The sequence below is a fragment of the Phocoena sinus genome, chromosome 17 (assembly GCF_008692025.1).
Source record: "Phocoena sinus isolate mPhoSin1 chromosome 17, mPhoSin1.pri, whole genome shotgun sequence".
NCBI classification, from domain to species: domain Eukaryota; kingdom Metazoa; phylum Chordata; class Mammalia; order Artiodactyla; family Phocoenidae; genus Phocoena; species Phocoena sinus.
In genome coordinates, this window is record NC_045779.1 from 141951 (window position 1) to 160187 (window position 18237).

Consider the following 18237-nt stretch of genomic DNA (forward strand, 5'->3'; position numbering starts at 1 on the left):
AATAGAATTCAGCACCACGAAAACAGTTTTACAAGAAATATTAAAGGTACTTCTCTAAGCAAAAAAAGGCCACAACTAAAAATATGAAAATTATGAAAGGAAAAAATAAAAAAAGATATAAATTGGCCCACTTTCAATATATTTCCGAATTGTTTAGATTTAATTATTTTGCCTTGTTTGTGCAGTTTTGAAGTCTAAGTTCTCTTTTGTTTTCCTTCTTTTTATGTCTGTCCAGCAGAAAGAGGATGTTTTCCTGTTTGTCTCCACCTTGGGCCTCTTTGTGATAGTTTACTTTTAGATGCTGTCCTCATTTTTAGCTGAGATTTAATCTTCTGATTTGTTCTGGACAACTCAGCTTTCCATTGTACCTAATTTAATCAAGGAGACAAGAAAGGCCATTTAAACAATAGACAACGGCTAATTTTAATAGATATGGTCAGGTGGATTTGTAGCTAAAACTGGTAGAAAATTCGCAAGGTGTGTAATTCTCTTTATTTTGCTTTGTCTAGTTCAGAAGTTGTATATTTATCTTTCTTTTTTGCTTTGGTAAAATAGATCAAGACTTAATAGCTGTTAAGAAAACAAATAAAAAAGTTTTTTAGGGGCCTTTAAGAAAATAGCTGTAATTGTTTTATGTTTTCAAGCTGTTATAAATTTCTTGTTTTGCTTAGTTTCTTTTAGGATAGTTGTCATTAAATCAGTAAGTTGTGGATGATGAAGAAAGGAATTTATATAGACTTGGGGCACTTACAAGTATGGTTAAGAACTTCACACGATACAAAAGCTTTTTTGTTTGACCTCATTCGAGGTCATGTATTACCTGAATGGTTAAGGTTCATGTTAATGCTGGTCCAGTGTCTCAGAAATTTGGATTAAATGTTTTGAAGGTAGGACCCTTTCTATAAAAAAGCTCATTTCAAAACCTCTCAGTGATTTTTAGGGGCTTTAATTTTGTTAGGCATACTTTGAGATATTCGTTGAGCAATACTGAATCCAGTTATTGGCTAAATTAAATGTTCTAAACTCTGATTGTAAGAACCAGTTGCAGGAAGTTATATGAGGATTCCACAGGAAAAAGATTATCTGTTGCTGGCTCTGAAGATGGGGGAGGCCATGTGGAAAGTCATGTAGGCTGGCAGCAGCCCCCAGCTGACTGCCAGCAAAAATTCAGGGACCTCAGTCCAAAAACTGCAAGGAACTGAATCTTCCACAACCATGCAAGCTGGGAAGAGGACCTGAGCTCCATACGAGAAGCAGCCAGCCAGCATCTTGATTTACCCTTGGGGAACTCTGAGTAGAGAACTCAGCCTGCCATTCCTGGAGTCTCTAAGTTGGTAGTGATTTGTTACGACGCAGTAGAAAACCCAGTGTAGGGGTATGTCAGCCAGTCTAGGGATGCCCAGTGCCAGTGAGCCAGCTTACCCTTGGATTTTCTCTTCGTAACTTTTGGTATTATACTGAGGTCCGAGTGGGTATCAGCAAATACTAATGGAGTTTTAAAACTTATTTCTACTTCTAATTTAGGTGATTTGAGTTTTACTTTTATTATAGCATATTAAGGTACATTGATGAGGAAAGAGTTTTGGTATTCTCCTTGGTTTACTTTTTGTTTTATTATTTTTTAAATCCGTGGTTGTCTTTACCTTGAAAAGAAATTGAGGAAAACTATTTTTATTGAAGCTCAGTTGTTCTGGAATGGGATTGGCAGACTGTAGCTTGCAGGCGACGTCAAGCCCCTTACCTGTCTTTGCAAATGAAGATTGATTGGAATGCAACCACCCTCACTGGCTTATGTGTTGTCTGTGGTGGTTCTCTAAGTCTTGAATATACATTATTAAAAGAAATCTATCCAGGGGACTTCCCTGGCGGTCCAGTAGTTAAGACTCCACCCTTCCAATGCAGAGGACGCACATTTGATCCCTCGTCGGGGAACTAAGATCCCACATGCCACACAGTACAGCCAAAAAAAAAAAAAAAAAAAAAATCCAGCCACATCTGATTACCAGGATTGTGTAGACTAGTTTGTACCTCTTACTCTACTCAAATAAAAGTGTATTAAAATTAATAATATTCTATAAACTCTGTGTCTGGAGTCCCTAAGACCATCCCCAGATATAGTGATTTGTTGGGAGGAATCATTGGACTTGGAAGTTGTTATACTTGAGGCTAAGGTTTATTACAGCAAATGATCCCAAGCACAGTCAACAGGGGAAAGGTGTGTCAGGATCATTTGGGGGAACCAGCCATGAGCTTCCAAGAGTGCTCACCCAGAGGCTGCACAGGACACACTTAGTCCTCGAGCAATGACTGTAGCAGCGCGTGCAGAGTGTAGTAAGCTCACTGGTTCCTGGTGGGGTTTGGTCATGCTGGTAACCATGCTTGGTGACTGACTGTAATGACCAAACCCAGTCCCTCAGAAGGAAAGCTGTGCTCACCATAAATTACATGGTTTGCAGAGACCGTCTATAGACAGAATAGTACAGTGTGGCCAAGGTACTGAGTGTGCAAAATGCTTCTACCAATTTGAATATTCCAAGAGATCAGTTCTCAGGTGCCAGTGAAGGGCCAGTGAGGAAAGCAGCCCTTCTGAGTGCACGTGGTTGGTTCAGCTCGACCGCTGACTTAACCCTCCTGTGCACTCCATGGTAAGTGTTCAGAAACATCCACAAAACTTTTGCTGGTGTCAGTGTTCTGCTATACAGTGTTTTATATATATAGTTTCATGTATATATAAAATATTCTGCTAGTTCAACTATATTTCAGATATGTTCTTTTAGTGAATTGATTATTTTGTCGGCATTATCTTTATTTTTCAAGTAAGAAAACCTACATGACTTCATGAATCAAGCCCAGCATAACTTTATAGTATCATGGGTCTTTAAAACTTTACCAAGATAAGCATTGTTTTGTTTGAATTTACAGTTTAAACCAAGTATCTTCTTAAGAGTGGACTACTTTGTTGTTTCTAGCTTTTAGAGACTGAAACATCCTGGCACTTCTTTTTCATAGTTCATGTTCTTGCATGAATGTTAAAGAGTAATCATTTTCAGAGCTGACTTATCTCCATAATATTGTTTTAGCTCATTGTGGTCAATAAAATTTCCAACAGTATGTTAAACATTATCTTTTAGTTATTGAAATAATGATGAAATGAGCGTTATAAAACATTACACCTTTTAAAATCCTTGATATTAATATAAAGTGCTTGCTGTATCACCTTTATTGACCCTCATGTTATGGAAAAATACACAGGACAAATTTCTTCTTTAGAGAGAATTCATTTTGCCTTTCTTCACTTCAGTAGCTGTTGAAATTAAATACGTGGACATATATATGTATGTGTATCTGTGTGTGTGTATATATGTTTTCCTCTATTCTTTTGGCTGGCATTATTTTCTAGACAGAGCCTGGTGTAGTGTGTTTAGAATCCTGTGTGGATAGTGGGGATTCCTGAGATTATTCACTTAACTTGTTGTGTGACTCTGGACGACTACATATAAATCATTTTATCTTCCTCTGTTTCAGTTTACCTAGTTTGCCCTCTTTCATCATGTTATATAAGATGTGGTCAGATGCTACCTGCCTGAAGTCTGATTGGGACCTTTTCAGCTAACCTCTGAAATAATTACTTTTAATTAATTAATTAATTTTTGGCTGCACTGGGTCTTCATTGCTGCGCGCAGGCTTTCTCTAGTTGTGGCGAGTTGGGGCTACTCTTCGTTGCGGTGCGCGGGCCTCTCATTGTGGTGGCTTCTCTTGTTGCAGAGCACGGGCTCTAGGCGCATGGGCTTCAGTAGTTGCAGCATGTGGGCTCAGTAGTTGTGGCTTGCAGGCTCTAGAGCGCAGGCTCAGTAGTTGTGGTGCATGGGCCTAGTTGCCGGGGAAGTCCCTAAAATAATTGCTTTTAGATTTTCTTTACAGTGAGTGTTTTTGGCTTCACTGAACTGTGAACAAGTAGCTAGATACAAATGTCTAAAGAGCAGAAACTATATTTTATTAACCTTTATAGTCCTCCTGTTGTCCAACACTGAGCCTTGCTGTTTCCTGGTTTCAAACCCAAAGCAAACAAGGAGTGTGTGACTTTGATAGTCAATCAGAAATGCAGCTAGGAGCAGACTTGGGCATCACAGGTTTGAGACCAGCCAGCAGCCTTGTAAGTGGTGGGAAAGGAAGCCCATCTGGCACATGCAGAACTGTAAACGTCCAAGTCCAAAATAATGGTTATCCACGAGAAGAATTGTGAGTTGTCAAGAAAATATTAAACTCTCTTCAGCATATGATATTTTCGAAGATAGAGGTAGAAGAAATTATGGAGAACTACAGCCTCCTCCTAGAGATCACAGTGTGGAAGGATGTGTTAAAGGCCCCTGAGAAATCTCAGCACTTAATTTTATTCAACATGTTTATTCAAATGCATTTGACTGTGGAGCTCCCTTTTCTCCGAATGCCTGTTAACACCTCCTGGAACCCGTTTGGAGGGTACACCTTAGGCCCTGTGAGGCTGTGTAGTTGCTTTTCAGTGTTCTTGCTTTTGTTTATTCCCTTGTTCCTTAGGGCACTTACCTGGCTTGTTTCCTTTGAAGCCTTCTTTCCTTACCTTCCTTACCTTCTCTAGGATCCTCCCTCCATTTCTTACAACCCATCTCCCCCCCCCCCCCACCCCCCATTCTGCATTGTGTAGGATTTTATTTTGTTTTAGTTTAGTTTAGTTTTTTTAAATTGAAGTGTGGTTGCTGTACAATATTATATAAGTTACAGGTATACGATGTAGTGATTCACAGTTTTTAAACGGTATACTCCATTTATAGTTATCATAAAATACTGGCTGTATTCCCCGTGCTGTACAGTATATCCTTATAGCTTATTTTAAACCTAATAGTCTGTGTAGGATTTTAATTCTTTGCCTTGAATAAAAGCAAAGCCTGACTCATAACCAGCAACAACCTGTGTCTTGCCTCTGGTTCTGTTTGCACAAATGAACAGATTAATCTTTTTGAGTATGCTGTCCTTTTTGCTTCCCTGTTAATTTTTTTTTTTTTTTTTTTTTTTTTTTTTTTTATGCGTTACGCGGGCCTCTCACTGTTGTGGCCTCTCCCGTTGCGGAGGACAGGCTCCGGACGCGCAGGCTCAGCGGCCATGGCTCACGGGCCCAGCCGCTCCGCGGCACGTGGGATCTTCCTGGACCGGGGCACGAACCCGTGTCCCCTGCATCGGCAGGCGGACTCTCAACCACTGCGCCACCAGGGAAGCCCTTCCCTGTTAATTTTGAAGCCCCAGTTTTGAGTGTAGGTTTGAGTTGGATGCCCCTTAGCCTCCAGCTGACCAGGGATATGTGTGCCACCCCTGCCTGGGTCTGCCAGAAGGCCGTGTTGCAGAAAGACGTGGGCTGTGTCTTTCTCTGAACATATTTGAAACAGAGAGAATGGTCAGACAGGTTGTGTCACAGACTGCATCCATATTCCAGTCATATACTGTCTTCCTTGGAGGAAGGGTGCTTTTCTTTCTTCTCCTGTACTCACCCGCTGGGCCATGTGGTCCTGGTTCTGGGCGGATCTTTGCTGTGGGGCCCTCCTGGACCTGGGCCCACAGGCAGGCGCTTCTCCACGCTCAGCTGCTACTCAGTGAACTTTGACTGACCCAGCAGGTTCCTTCTTGAGTGCTGCAGTTTCTCTTTCTTGCTCTTTGTCTTAGGATGAGCCTTTGCCCTGCTGTTTTCTCATTTCCTCCTTGGGCTCCTCAGAACAGGCACTTTGGACGTTAAGATGAGGTGGAATGGTGCTTTTGTGAACCCATGTCGGTGTTCTGTCGTTCTCATTGGGCTGGAATTGGAGGCTGGAAACATTTGGTTTGGGGAAGGCAAGCCAAGTGGTTTACAGAGGTGTAACCATGGGTGTAGCTTGTTAAACCTGTTTACCTCAGAAAATATTTTTTTTCTTGAATGTGTGAGAAAATCTGTAGCTTTTGTTTCCCTCTTACTAGCTGGCAGTGCTTTTCATGGTTAAAGTTTCAGTCACAAAAAGCTCACCGAGTAAACAGTGAAAGTCTATCCCCTATCAGTACTTTAAGACTCTGTTGTCTAGAATTTTGTTGCTTTTATTGAGTTTTAATCCCAGAAGAAAATAAAATACTGTTAGCAGCTGGGATTCTGATACACTCCTTCCATTCTTGGTGGTTTTGCTGTCCTTTTTCACACAACCAGTGTAGTTCTTGATAAATAGCCAGTGAACAGCCCACTGCTAATTACGGAGTGTGAGTGTGTGTGTTATGATTCCACGGGAATTTAAAGACCACACAGATAAGGATTCTGGTGTCCCAGCCCCGCCCCCAGTACATCCACTGCACCCAGAATGATTTCTGATATTGACACACAGCAGCATTCAACTACTTTGTTAAACGAATGAATTCCATTTTATAATTATGAGTGGAAACGAGAGCATTTGCTACCTAAATTTGTTGGCTTATCAGCTACCAGTACTCTTCATTCCCCTTAATTTTTAAGAGCGCTCTTGGTTTTGGCGCTGTTACTTGTCACGGCTGCCATGGCGTACCTTCTTCAGCATATTTGCTGTTGCCCCCACCTTTTTTTTTTTTTTTTGCGGTAGGTGGGCCGCTCACTGTTGTGGCCTCTCTCATTGCGGAGCACAGGCTCCAGACGCGCAGGCTCAGCGGCCATGGCTCACGGGCCCAGCCGCTCTGCGGCATGTGGGATCCTCCCAGACCGGGGTACGAACCCATGTCCCCTGCATCGGCAGGCGGACTCTCAACCACTGTGCCACCAGGGAAGCCCCTGCCCCCACCTTTTAACCTTCTTAAAAGCATTCAGTGGTGGTTGTTAGATTTAAAAGCTTCTCAGCAGGCAGGACCTTATACTTCTCTTGTTCTTTCCTTCAAATTCCCCTGGCTGTTCTCATTTGTACTGAGTTGAAGAAAGGGAGGCCGAACCAGGATAAACATGGTGAACTGGTCATAGCCTGGCCCTCGCTGATCCTCCCAGGGCAGGTCTGGGCTGGCCAGTAATTGGGTGGGAAGCCTCGGAGAGCAGAGGCAGTGCTGTCGGGTGTGGTCCTGCCACTTTGCAGGGCTAGCAGGCACGCAAGGTGCTTCCCTGGCCCCACTGGGGATGCCTTCTTGCCTGGGCTGAGACTAGGGCTCGAGGCTTGTGTTTTTGTTTGAGCTGTTTTCTGTCCTGTAATTGGTTATCTCAAGGAATGATTTTAGTTTAGTTACCATCTTCCTTTTGTTTTACCAGCTGGGTGAGTATTTAGCTACAGAGGCGTCATCTCAAAATGAAGAGGTTATCATTTATTATTGATATTCCGCTGTTGCTCTTGGTGTGACCTTTCTATAAAGTTTAGAATTAAAAGCTTTAATTTCTGAAAGTTAGAGTGGTGTTTCATCTGGCTGATTGGTTTCATTTGCTTTACCCCAGAGGGTCGGCTTACTCTTGCAGTTAACTTCTTAACTTTGTTAGTGGATGCAATTTTTATCCAGGAGGACCCTACACGTGTAGACGTTTATACATGGATTTAGATAAAGATTTGATTTATAGGAATTAGGACGCTTCAGTTCAGGGGTAGCTCTTTACTTACAAAACCCTTTCCTGACCATTTCATGAAGAAAAGTTGTAGATGGGATTATAGGTAGTAACTTCAGCTTAAAGAGTATCAGATGACTTGCATAGAATATGATGCTAATTAATTCTTTAAATTAAAAATTTATGATACTTACTTAAAATCTATTTTTTAAAGAAAAAGACAGTGATATTGTTGAATATCCACCTATTTAGAAAATTGTAGAATTTTTTTTATTCCTGGTTTTCCAGATGATTACAGCTCACATTTTATCCTTGTGAGCTGTGTGCCTCCCATTTTATCCTTGCTCTCCCCATCGCTCAGATGTTGTATGCACTGCCAGATAACTGGCAGATTTTAAGGGAGATACAGTGGAGTCTTTTTATCATCTTGGCTGCACGGTATTATAGATTATTAAAATAAAGAATTCCTAAAAGTAATGGAAGTCGTGGAGCCATTGTGATTCCTACCATACAGTCTGTGGGAGGTTGTCTACGATGAGGTGGAAGTCATAAATGCACCTTAACTGGGTTCAAGGAGCCCAGAAATTAGACTGCTGGCGGCCAGCTTGTCTTCATGCGTGTCCTCCATGAGGGCATCCAATACCTTGGATTGTTTCTTCTCCAGTGGCCTCTTTGCCAAGCAGCTGAATTTCCAGCCTCCTGCTAGGTGGCTCTCTGTGTCTGTGCTAGTCCTGTGATCGTTTAAAACTCCCTGTATTCCAAAAAATTACCTTCTTTCTGCTGTTCTTTGCTCTTGAATGTGTCCTCTATTTCAATTGGTAGCACCACTATCTTGACTATCCTGAAATTTGGCCTTTTCTAGTGCGTTACTTTAACCAACTGATTCTTAATCTGAAGTATTTTCAGTAGTGCTGTTTGGTTACCAAACAGTTTTAGAATAATAATTATTAAAGTAGTAGGCTGGGAATGAATTAACACTTGCCAGTGTGCTGAATTACTTTCAGCACATTAAAACGCTATAGTAACTTAATTTGCTAGAGCACGTCATCAGTGGGGCTGGGAATGGAAACAAGTCTGAAGGCATGGACTTCATCACTGACTCAGAGCAGTCACTGGTACCAAGAAGCCACATTGGAAGGATGTGAGTGAATTTGCCCCAGTTCATCATTATTCCAAGAAATAAATTTAGAACCTGTTTCCCATTGATGATGGGTCATTTGATTTATCTTTTTGTTAGAGAACGTGTGTGCTCTCTCTACACACACACCCAATCTGTAGGGTTATGTTGCTATTGTCTCTTGCCTCCCAACATGAACTCTAAACTTCCATTTGTCTAGACTTGTCTCTGTATCTTGAATATCCATGGTACTTTGCTGCCTTATGTGCTTTCTTTTCTCTTTTCTCATCTTTATCTGTTAAGAATTTTTAAGAAATATCTCTTTATTTGATTTCAAGGTCTTTACGGAGCTCTGTCTCATTAACCTTTCTGTCTTGCATAACACCTTACATGTAGTGTGTAGTTAATACGTATTTGTTTAATGGAACATTTTCTGTACTTGGAGATATTTAGCAGATAGTTAATTTTCTTAGATGCAAGTAACAGAAAACAAACGTAGCTAGTTTAATAGGAAAAGTAAATTTTTTGGAATTATGCTAGTATATCCTGTGGAATCTAAGGTAAAGCTGAAGGGTGAACTGAGCCGCAGGGAGATCAGGGAACCTCAGTAGCAGGAACTCACGGATCTTTCCTTTAGAGATTTGTCAGTAGTGTGTCTCAGCTTCTACCTGTCAGACTCTGTATTTCTCAGTTCAAGATCTGCAGAATCTGCTTGCCTCAGATCTGGTCAGTTGCCTACCTAAGGCCAGTCACATGACTGTTCAGACATGGGAGGCCGTCCCTGTGGCTGCTTGGAGGTGGATGGCTGTCCCCCGGTAGAAAGGCAGTTGTTCTCTGAAAGGAGGGGTCAGAAATAAATTGTAACGGATGTCTCCTACAATGGTATTTCTGACTTGTGGAAACTGAGCCAGTATGGGTTTGGTAGATTGCAGGTGACTTCAACTGTGGTCAGGTTAGGGTGTTGTCCTTGCCTTTGCTGACTGATTTCATAGGAACTACTCGCTCATGTCTTAATTTTGTCATTTGTGATACTTAATCACTAATTCAGGAGACTTCCTAGTTCTGAAGTTCATTGGGTCAGAGGAGAGGAAAAGAGTCATAATACTAATAATTTTGTTATGTTTTAAACATTAGCAAATTATGATCATAGCTACCTAGTCCTACTCTTTGGTTCTGTGAATTTGCCCACTGCAGTATTTTTTCTACTGCAGAGGATCCTAATTTTCTCTTCTGTATTTCTGTAAATGGGCTGTAAACCTGAAGGAAGTAATTGTGTATGAAAATTTTCAGAGGGCACCAGTTGGTTAGCTTTCCAAAGAAAGCAGGAGAAAGTCAGCCTCTCCGTCTGTCTCTCTGTGTCTTTCTCTCTGTCTCTCGTATTTTGCTGTGACAGCCTGAGCAGACCAGTACACAGGGTGGTGCTGAGAAGTGTGGTGCTGCTGGAACAAATATCTTAAAATGTGGAAGTGGCTTTGGAACTGGCTGTGGGTAGATGCTGGGAGAGTTTTGAGGTGCACAGAAGCAAAAACCGGGATTGCTGTGAAGGGACTGCTAAAGATGATTCTGGTGACAACTGAGAAAGAAGAGAAATGATTATATTTTTGATACATTTGGTTAAATAATAATTAATTTCACCTGTTTCTTTTTATTTTCTTAATATGGCTACTAGAAAATTTAAAATTACATAACTTTCTTTCATTGGGCAACACTGAAATAGAGCTAACATGTATGAACATGGATAAATATAAAAAAAAGATAATATTGATAGAAAAGTAGGTCATTCAGAGCTGTGTTCACAGGATACCGTTTAAAAATTTTATATAAAGTTTTGGGCTTCCCTGGTGGCGCGGTGGTTGAGAGTCCGCCTGCCGATGCAGGGGACACGGGTTCGTGCCCCGGTCCGGGAAGATCCCACATGCTGCGGAGCGGCTGGGCCCGTGAGCCATGGCCGCTGAGCCTGCATGTCTGGAGCCTGTGCTCCGCAACGGGAGAGTCCACAACAGTGAGAGGCCCGCGTACCACAAAAAAAAAAAAAAAAAAAAAAAAAAAAAAAAATTATATAAAGTTTAAAAGCTTGCAAAATAATACTATACAGTATTTATGTGTGTGTGTGGTAGAAAAAGGATAAAAACAGGATGTTAGTGAAATGCCAGATTCAGGAGAGAGTTTACCTCTAGGAAGGAGGAAAACTAGAACAGGAAGAGAGATACAGGAAATTACAACCGCATCATTAAAAAAACTGAAGAAAAATTTGTATTGTGTTAATACTTGATGAAGGGTGATTGGGTAATGAAAACATATATTTTTTATTATACTTTTCCATGTACTTAAATTATTTCATAATAAATAGTAAGTATCTCTAATTCTTGAAATATTTCTAGTAGAATTTTTCCATTTAACTAAGCGATGGGAGAGCCAGTGAAGTAACTTGTGCAACTGCAAAACAATAAAATAGCTGCACTGTGATTGAGAACCAAGTCTTTCTCGGTCCAAAGCTCATAGCCCTCCTTTCTCATTAACCAGATTCTACAGTATCAAGTGTAAACTGAAGCTTCTGAACGTGCAGGCTCCTCTGACCTGTCTTTGATTCTTCCCTTCTCCTCTCATCCCAGGTACATGCACCTCCGCATCCCTGCACACAGACACACCATGCACGAGCATTCATGCACACGTGTGCACATGTGCACACCATCTTTGTGAAAGAGTGTGAGTTCCTTACTGTCAGGCTGGGGCTAAGACAGCTAGTGTCTGGTGAGCTGTAGTTCCTCTCTGTGTCCACGTGAGGAAAGTTCCTCCACGTTCATCAGGATTTCAGGCTTGGGGGAGCAGTTCTAAAATAAAATGTGCTGAAGTGTTGCCTTTTGCTCTCTTTTGCTAAAGATATTTGTTATGGCCTTTTGCTTCCTGTTAGAAATTAGAAATGCCTATGTGAAGAATACGTGATTTCCTTTGCTGGCTAAGGCATTAGTTGTCTTTTTGATTGGCTGCTGAAGACATTATTTGTCGTCTTCCTCGTTGTCCTTTACATAGAGATCCTCTTAGGAATCAAGAAAAAAACTTTCCAGAAAATAAATACGAAATTTAAAAATACAAAATTTAAAGCATTTACCAAATGCTTAATGTGTTAGATGTGATTATTTCTCCAAATTGAAGATGAGGAAACAGGCATGGGAAAGTTAAATAAATTGCTTAAGATAACCTGCTGTTGAGGGCAGGGCTGAGCTTGAGATGATGTTGGGGTCATGTCTGTGCAATCTCTTTTTTCTCAAATCCAATCCACTTTTCTGTCTCTTCCCACCTGAATACAGGTTTAATGTTGGTGAGATTCGTAAGGTTCCAACCTGAACCTTGTCTTCTTACTTTTACATAACTTCCACGGACAGTCTTTTCTAACTCTCATACCTTCATGCACTGTTTCTGTTCTTATGATTCCTGAACTTGTATCTCCGTGTCATATCCCTTTCTTAAAGCTCCAGACCCATAGAGCCGCTGCCTCTTGGTCAGTTTTACCTCAACTATTTCATAGGCATTGCAATATTAACATATCAAAGCCATATTTAGTATTAGCAACTATCCCTCTGCAGATATATTGGACATATAATATTTCCTGAATTCCCGTTCTTGATAAATGTACCTCTCTTGTTGCTCAAACCAGGTGCTTGGGGTCTCCTTTGACTCTGCTTTCACTTTCATTTCTAACATCTGGGAGTCCTTAAGTATTGTTATATCTCCTTCCTTATGTTCCTTCTAGTCCACTTGTCTCTACTCCCACTTCCCTCACATCTTCTTTGTCTCTTGCTTTAATTATGGAAGAGTCTTCTAGCTAGCCGCTTTCCCTACTTGCCCATAGCAGAGCCAGTTCTTCAGAATGTTGTTTGGATGATCATTCCATACCAACATGGGACTTGGTTAGCCCCTGTTAAAACTGCCCGTGGCTCCCCCAGTGCCTCGGAATAAAGCTGCATGCCCTGCTCTGGTCTGCAAGGTGTTCAGCAGCCCCCTCTCTTCTGCTGCTTGTAGATGTTCCTGCATGTGCTCTGTTCTCTCTGGCCTCATATTTGTGGTCTTCCTGTTCCTGGCCCCGAATGTACTTCCTTCTCTCTCTGCCTAATACAGCATTATACACTTAGCATTCAGCTTTAGGTGGCAGATCCTGATTCAGGTGGTAGTTCTTTCCTTCTTCCCTTCTCCCTGTGCCCCACCTGGCTTTGTTTTCCTCTTGTTCCCATAGAGCCTGAACAACACTTCAGTTGCAGTACTTCCACCACATTGTTTTATGACTATTTCATTTTGACCTCCCCATCCCCACAAAGCCCTGTGTCCCCTTTGCTTCTGCATGTGAGTCCCCAGAACAGGCCACGTGTAGCTGGTTATTTGTTGACATTTTTCTAGGACAGTGGTTCTCAACTGGGGATGATTTTGTCCCCCAGAGGACATTTGGCAATGCCTGGAGACATTTTTGATAGTCATGATTGGCGGGGCAGTGCTAGTACATTTAGTGGGTAGTGGCCAGGGATGCTGCTAAACACCCTACAGTGCACAGGACAGGACCCCACGTTATCCAGTGTGAAATGGCAACAGTGCTGAGGTTGAGAAGCCCTGCTCTAGCAGGAAGCGCAAAACTTGAGAGTACTAAAATAAAAGACATTCCATAACAGAAAGATGAAATTAAATTTGGAGTTCTCAAGTAATATATAAAACTTTTCAGTGTTGAGGAACTTAATTTTCAATGTAAACGACCCTGGTTCTTTTTGTGGCCTATTGTTAATATTTATTCGGAAGCTGTGTTTGGGGGGAAACGTGACCCTTGAGCTTATTAATGGGTTAGCAGTATTTAGTAATTAAACACTTCAGTAATGCAGTAATGTAGGCATGCAACTGAGATTGTGAAAAGGATAGTGGAACTAAGCTCTTCTTTTGAGACTTTTTTTCATTTACTTTTTCGTATTCTAAATGTGCCTGGTAACAGGTGACTACCCAAGCTGGTTTTTGGAGGAGATGTGGGGATGGGTGATGTCCTTTTTAAGCTCTTAAAAAGGTTTTAACTATAAAATCCTCAAAAAAGGCCAAATGTGGTAAACCTTTTGCCTTGTGTGTAGATTAGGAAATGATGAAAACCATAGTGCTAACCAACCTCCACACACGCACACACCCACACCCATGCACACACCCACACCCATGCACACACATATCCCCACAAATGATAACCCTCACCCACTTGTATCCTCTTCACTTGTTCTAGCCAAGTGCCTGCTATAATGCCAGTGACACAGTCCATGCTGACCATCTGTAGAAAGGGCGCCTCATGAGGGTCCCCATAGCTACACCATGAATTGACCGGGTAGAGAATCCATTCAACTAAATGTACAATTTACATTTAGTAAATTTAAAATTTAGTGTAGGTATTAAATTAGGAGGGGCTACTGATATACTGGAAAATTAGAATGTTGAAGGGTAAATTGTTGCTGACATTAGAACAATACGGGACTGACTTGCAAAACCAAGTAATGGGAAAATAAAATACCTACCACACTTGAAAGCTTTAGCATGTGTCTGGGCAAAGACAGCAAACATTACAGAAGAATGTTTTCATTCTTTTCTCCAGGATTGGCTGTTGATATGACTTCTGTTTTATAATCTGGTTTTCAAAAAAAATTCTTATTTGGTAGTTCAGAAATTTGAGTAAAAGAAAGAATAGGAAATGTTAGGAAGAAGACTCAGTGATTCATTCTTTAAGTAGTTCCTGTTGATACTAGCAATTTCAAATTAGCCTCTTGAAAATATAATATTGTATTGGAATTGTGTGGGTAAAGTCCATTTTTCATCTTTATCATTGGAGACTTCTTTGTTAAATTAAGTGGTTTACACCTGAAGAGGCAATTTTCTTTATAGTTGGCTTTTAACAAATAGTGAATATTATTTACCCCACATTAAAATTCAAAATCAAAACAATACTTTTTTTCCAATAGGTGTTAGATTACAATGACTAATGGCTATTCAGGTTGGTGTTAGGAGTTCAGTTTTTGAAACTGACATATGTGCGGCACATTTCTTTTAGTTTATTGAAGGAAGATTGAGATATTTGTACTGAATTTGGTGGATTCTGTGAGATAGTGCCTGGCTTACAATTGATTTAATTTCTTGTCTTTGGGTATATGGCTTACTTAGTTTGGATTTTGTGTCAAAATAGAAGTTTAAGCTACAGATACTATATCTGCAAAGTTATTTCAATGAATATAGTCATAAGGGAATAGAATAATAGGCATGTATAAATGTGAATTTTAATAAAGAGGTCTCCAAATTTAATTGCATTTCTCTTAATTTTTTTTTTCAGACAAATCCTACAGAAATTTTAGAGTATTCATCAGATAGTGAAAAAGATGATGAGTCAGAGAATGTCTTGTTCATTGATTCAGAATCCTCTCACAAATACCACGTGGATTTCGGATCAGATGGAAGACAGGTTATGGAGAGACCGATAAACCCTAGGGTAAAATCTACAGAGGCCATTTTGCATACACCTCAGAAAGAGACAAAGCTTCCCAAGACTCCAGAAAGTTCAGCAAAGAAGAAGAAGCTTTTAAGGTTATATTACATCTTTTTAAATACTTTTTTTTTTTTTTAAGTTTTTCTCTTTCTTAAAAAGCCCAAATACCTACAATGTTAATTTAAAAATACTTATTTACTTGGGAAGGAAGATTGACAGAATAGAATTATAATTCTGATAAGCAGTTATGGAGTCCTAATTTCTGGAGATTGTTTATGGAATTGTTCATCCAAGTTGAGCATTCACTGTTTCAGTCATAACCAGCTTATGTGACTGCTTTCCTTAATGGAGATTGGTTGTTTGGGTTTATCAGATTGTATTGAGCACCCGTGTTCCAAGTGCTATCTTAGACAATTAAGGCAAGTAAATGACTGTTCCTGTTTTTGAGTAAATTATGTCTAAAAGAGGGAAATAGAAATATAGACTATTGAGATTACTTTTGTGATTGTGGTTGGCCAGGGAAACACTTGGAGATGCAAAGACTTACGGGCAAGGATTCATGGGCAAGAAACTGGCTGGTGTGTGTGTGAAGAACCATAGGGGCCAGGTCATGGAGGGCCCAGCAAGACGTGTGAAGGGGCCTGGGGTGTGCCATGTAGGGGGACGTGTCCCAACCCTGCGCTGTACATCATCTCTTTGTGTTTTAAATTAGAACAAAACAGTGAAAACAAAACCCCAGTGCAAGTGAGAAGGAGAGTGAGAAGGAGAACTTGTGGGAAACAGTGCCACAAAAGCAGACTCAGTGGACAGTTTCAAGGAAAAAGGAATGTAGTAGAAAGTGTAAACATGGCGATGAAGAACAGGGTTTTAGATCTGTTTAGGGTATGTCTGCGTCAAGGAGGGCAAGTACGATGCACACCAAGGAGAGCCCAATGACAGTGTCGGACAGTGTTGGTGGACTGGTCGGGGAGGAGGCGAGGGGCTCGAGTTGTGGAGATGGTGCTGTGACCCCTCTGCTAGAAGCTGGGATTCAAGGCAGGAGAGGGGTGGGGAGCTTAGGTTGCAAGTTTGATCAGGCTTGATTGGGATCCATTGTCTAAAGAGATCTCAGAGAAAAGGTGAGATGGATTTAGAGAATAATAGGGAAGACCCAGTGGAGGCAGAGAGGTTAGGAATAATTGCTCTCAGTGTCCAGGAAAGGAAGTGGGAGAGGGAGGCCTGTCTTGAATAAAGGAGTGGAGAGGAGAGTAAAAGGATGTGACCGAGTCTAGTGGGCTGGACATAGCATGGTGAGTCAATTGATGCCTGTTCACTGTATTTTTTTTTTTTTTAACATAAAACAAGACTGAAGGCCTTATGCCCGAAGTGAAGAAGTTACAGCCTCAAATGAATATGGTGATGGTTTGTAATAGTCTCTGGAGAAAACAGGAAAGGAAGCAAATTAAAGGGATTCGAATGTCTTTGTTGAAGTTGATCCTTTGCAATTAGAGAAGGTCATGTTCCCAACTCTGTTGGGGGCCTGCTGTGTGCCAAGCACTGTTTCATGTCCTGGAGGCACAGCAGTGAACAAAGGCAGTGAAAGCTCTACCTGTCCTGAGGGGAAGGCTGATGAGGAGCCAAGAAGTAAAGTAGACGTCATGTCAAAAGGAAATAAACTGTACGGAGAAAAAGCAGAAAAAGAGGGACAGATGGCCAGGAGGAAGGGGAGGACATTTCTGTTTTAAACAGGGGATCAGGGAAGCCTCTGAGAATGTGACTTATTGAGCAGCTGGAGGAACAGAGCTGACATTTCCTGAGTTGAGGTAGGAGGCGGGTGAGGGGATCATATGGTTTGGTTTGGTTTTCCTTGGTGGGAATATCGTGAGGCTTTTTTTAGGGAGATGAGGTTATTAGTCTTTTGCTTTCTCTGGACATTGACTGTACAAGTTCTTTTCACAGTTACTTGGGCTTTGAGTTTTTCATACTTCCAAACAAAAATTGGAGTTTCCCCACCATCTTTGCTGTTTGGCATCAGATGCTTTTATACTTGTATGCATACATTTTGGGGGAGTGTATAAAAGTTTATATTTGTGTGGTCAATTCTGTAGGTCGGTTGTATTGTGTCAAGTTGCCTCCCAATTACTTTTTAAACATAGGAAGTTCTGTATCCTTAGTAATAGTAATCTCCTTTTATACATATTGTGTTATCTTCTTTGTTTTATTGAGATTTAATTGACAGAGCACTGCGTAAGTTCAAGTTCAGGCATAAGGACTTGTATATATTGTGAACAGTCATTTACTTGTCTTAATTGTGCGGAAGCTTTTTAGTTTGATGTTGTTCCACTTGTTTATTTTTTATTATTATTTTTTTGCGGTACGCAGGCCTCTCACTGTTGTGGCCTCTCCCGTTGCAGAGCACAGGCTCTGGACGCGCAGGCCCAGCGGCCATGGCTCACGGGCCTAGCTGCTCCTTGGCATGTGGGATCTTCCCGGACCGGGGCATGAACCCGTGTCCCCTGCATCGGCAGGCGGACTCTCAGCCGCTGCGCCACCAGGGAAGAAGCCCCTCGCTTGTTTATTTTTGATTTTGTTGTTTGTGCTTTAGGTGTCATATCCAAAAAATCATTGCCAAGACCTATGTCATGGAGCTGTTTTCCTTGATTTTCTTCTAGGAGTTTTATGATTTCACGTCTTACATTTAAGTCTTTAATCCATTTTGAGTTAATTTTTGTGAATGGTGTAAGATAGGGTCTAGTTTCATTCTTTTGTATGTGAATATCCAGTTCTCCCAGCACCATTTATTGAAGAGACTGTCTTTTCTCAATTGGGTGTTCTTGGCTCCCTTGTCAGATATTAATCGACTGAGTATGCATCGATTTATTTCTGGGCTCTCTTTTCTGTTCCATTGGTCTATGTGTCTGTTTTTATGCTGGTACCATACTTTTTTGATTACTGTAGCTTTATCTTATAGCTTATCTTGAAATTAGGAAGTGTGATGCTTCCCACTTTGTTCTTAATCAGGATTTCTTTGGCTGTTTGGGGTCTTTTGTGGTTCCATACAAATTTTTGGATTTTCTTTCTACTTCTATTAAAAATTCCACTGGACTCTTCCTAGGAATT

At 41.0% G+C, this 18237-nt stretch overlaps 1 protein-coding gene across 10 annotated transcripts in view; it reads left to right on the top strand.

The window, feature by feature from the left end:
* The window catches only part of SPIDR (scaffold protein involved in DNA repair), a 344503-nt gene that overhangs the window by 110937 nt on the left and 215329 nt on the right, over positions 1 to 18237 (top strand). For 7 of the 10 annotated variants that reach the window (XM_032609379.1, XM_032609381.1, XM_032609382.1 and 4 more), the window contains one exon: positions 14986 to 15236. In XM_032609379.1, the coding sequence (XP_032465270.1) occupies positions 14986 to 15236 (251 nt within the window). Of the gene's footprint in view, positions 1 to 2571; positions 2646 to 11187; positions 11264 to 14985; positions 15237 to 18237 lie in introns of those variants that run through there. The other 3 variants (XM_032609386.1, XM_032609387.1, XM_032609388.1) reach the window with 3 other exon arrangements.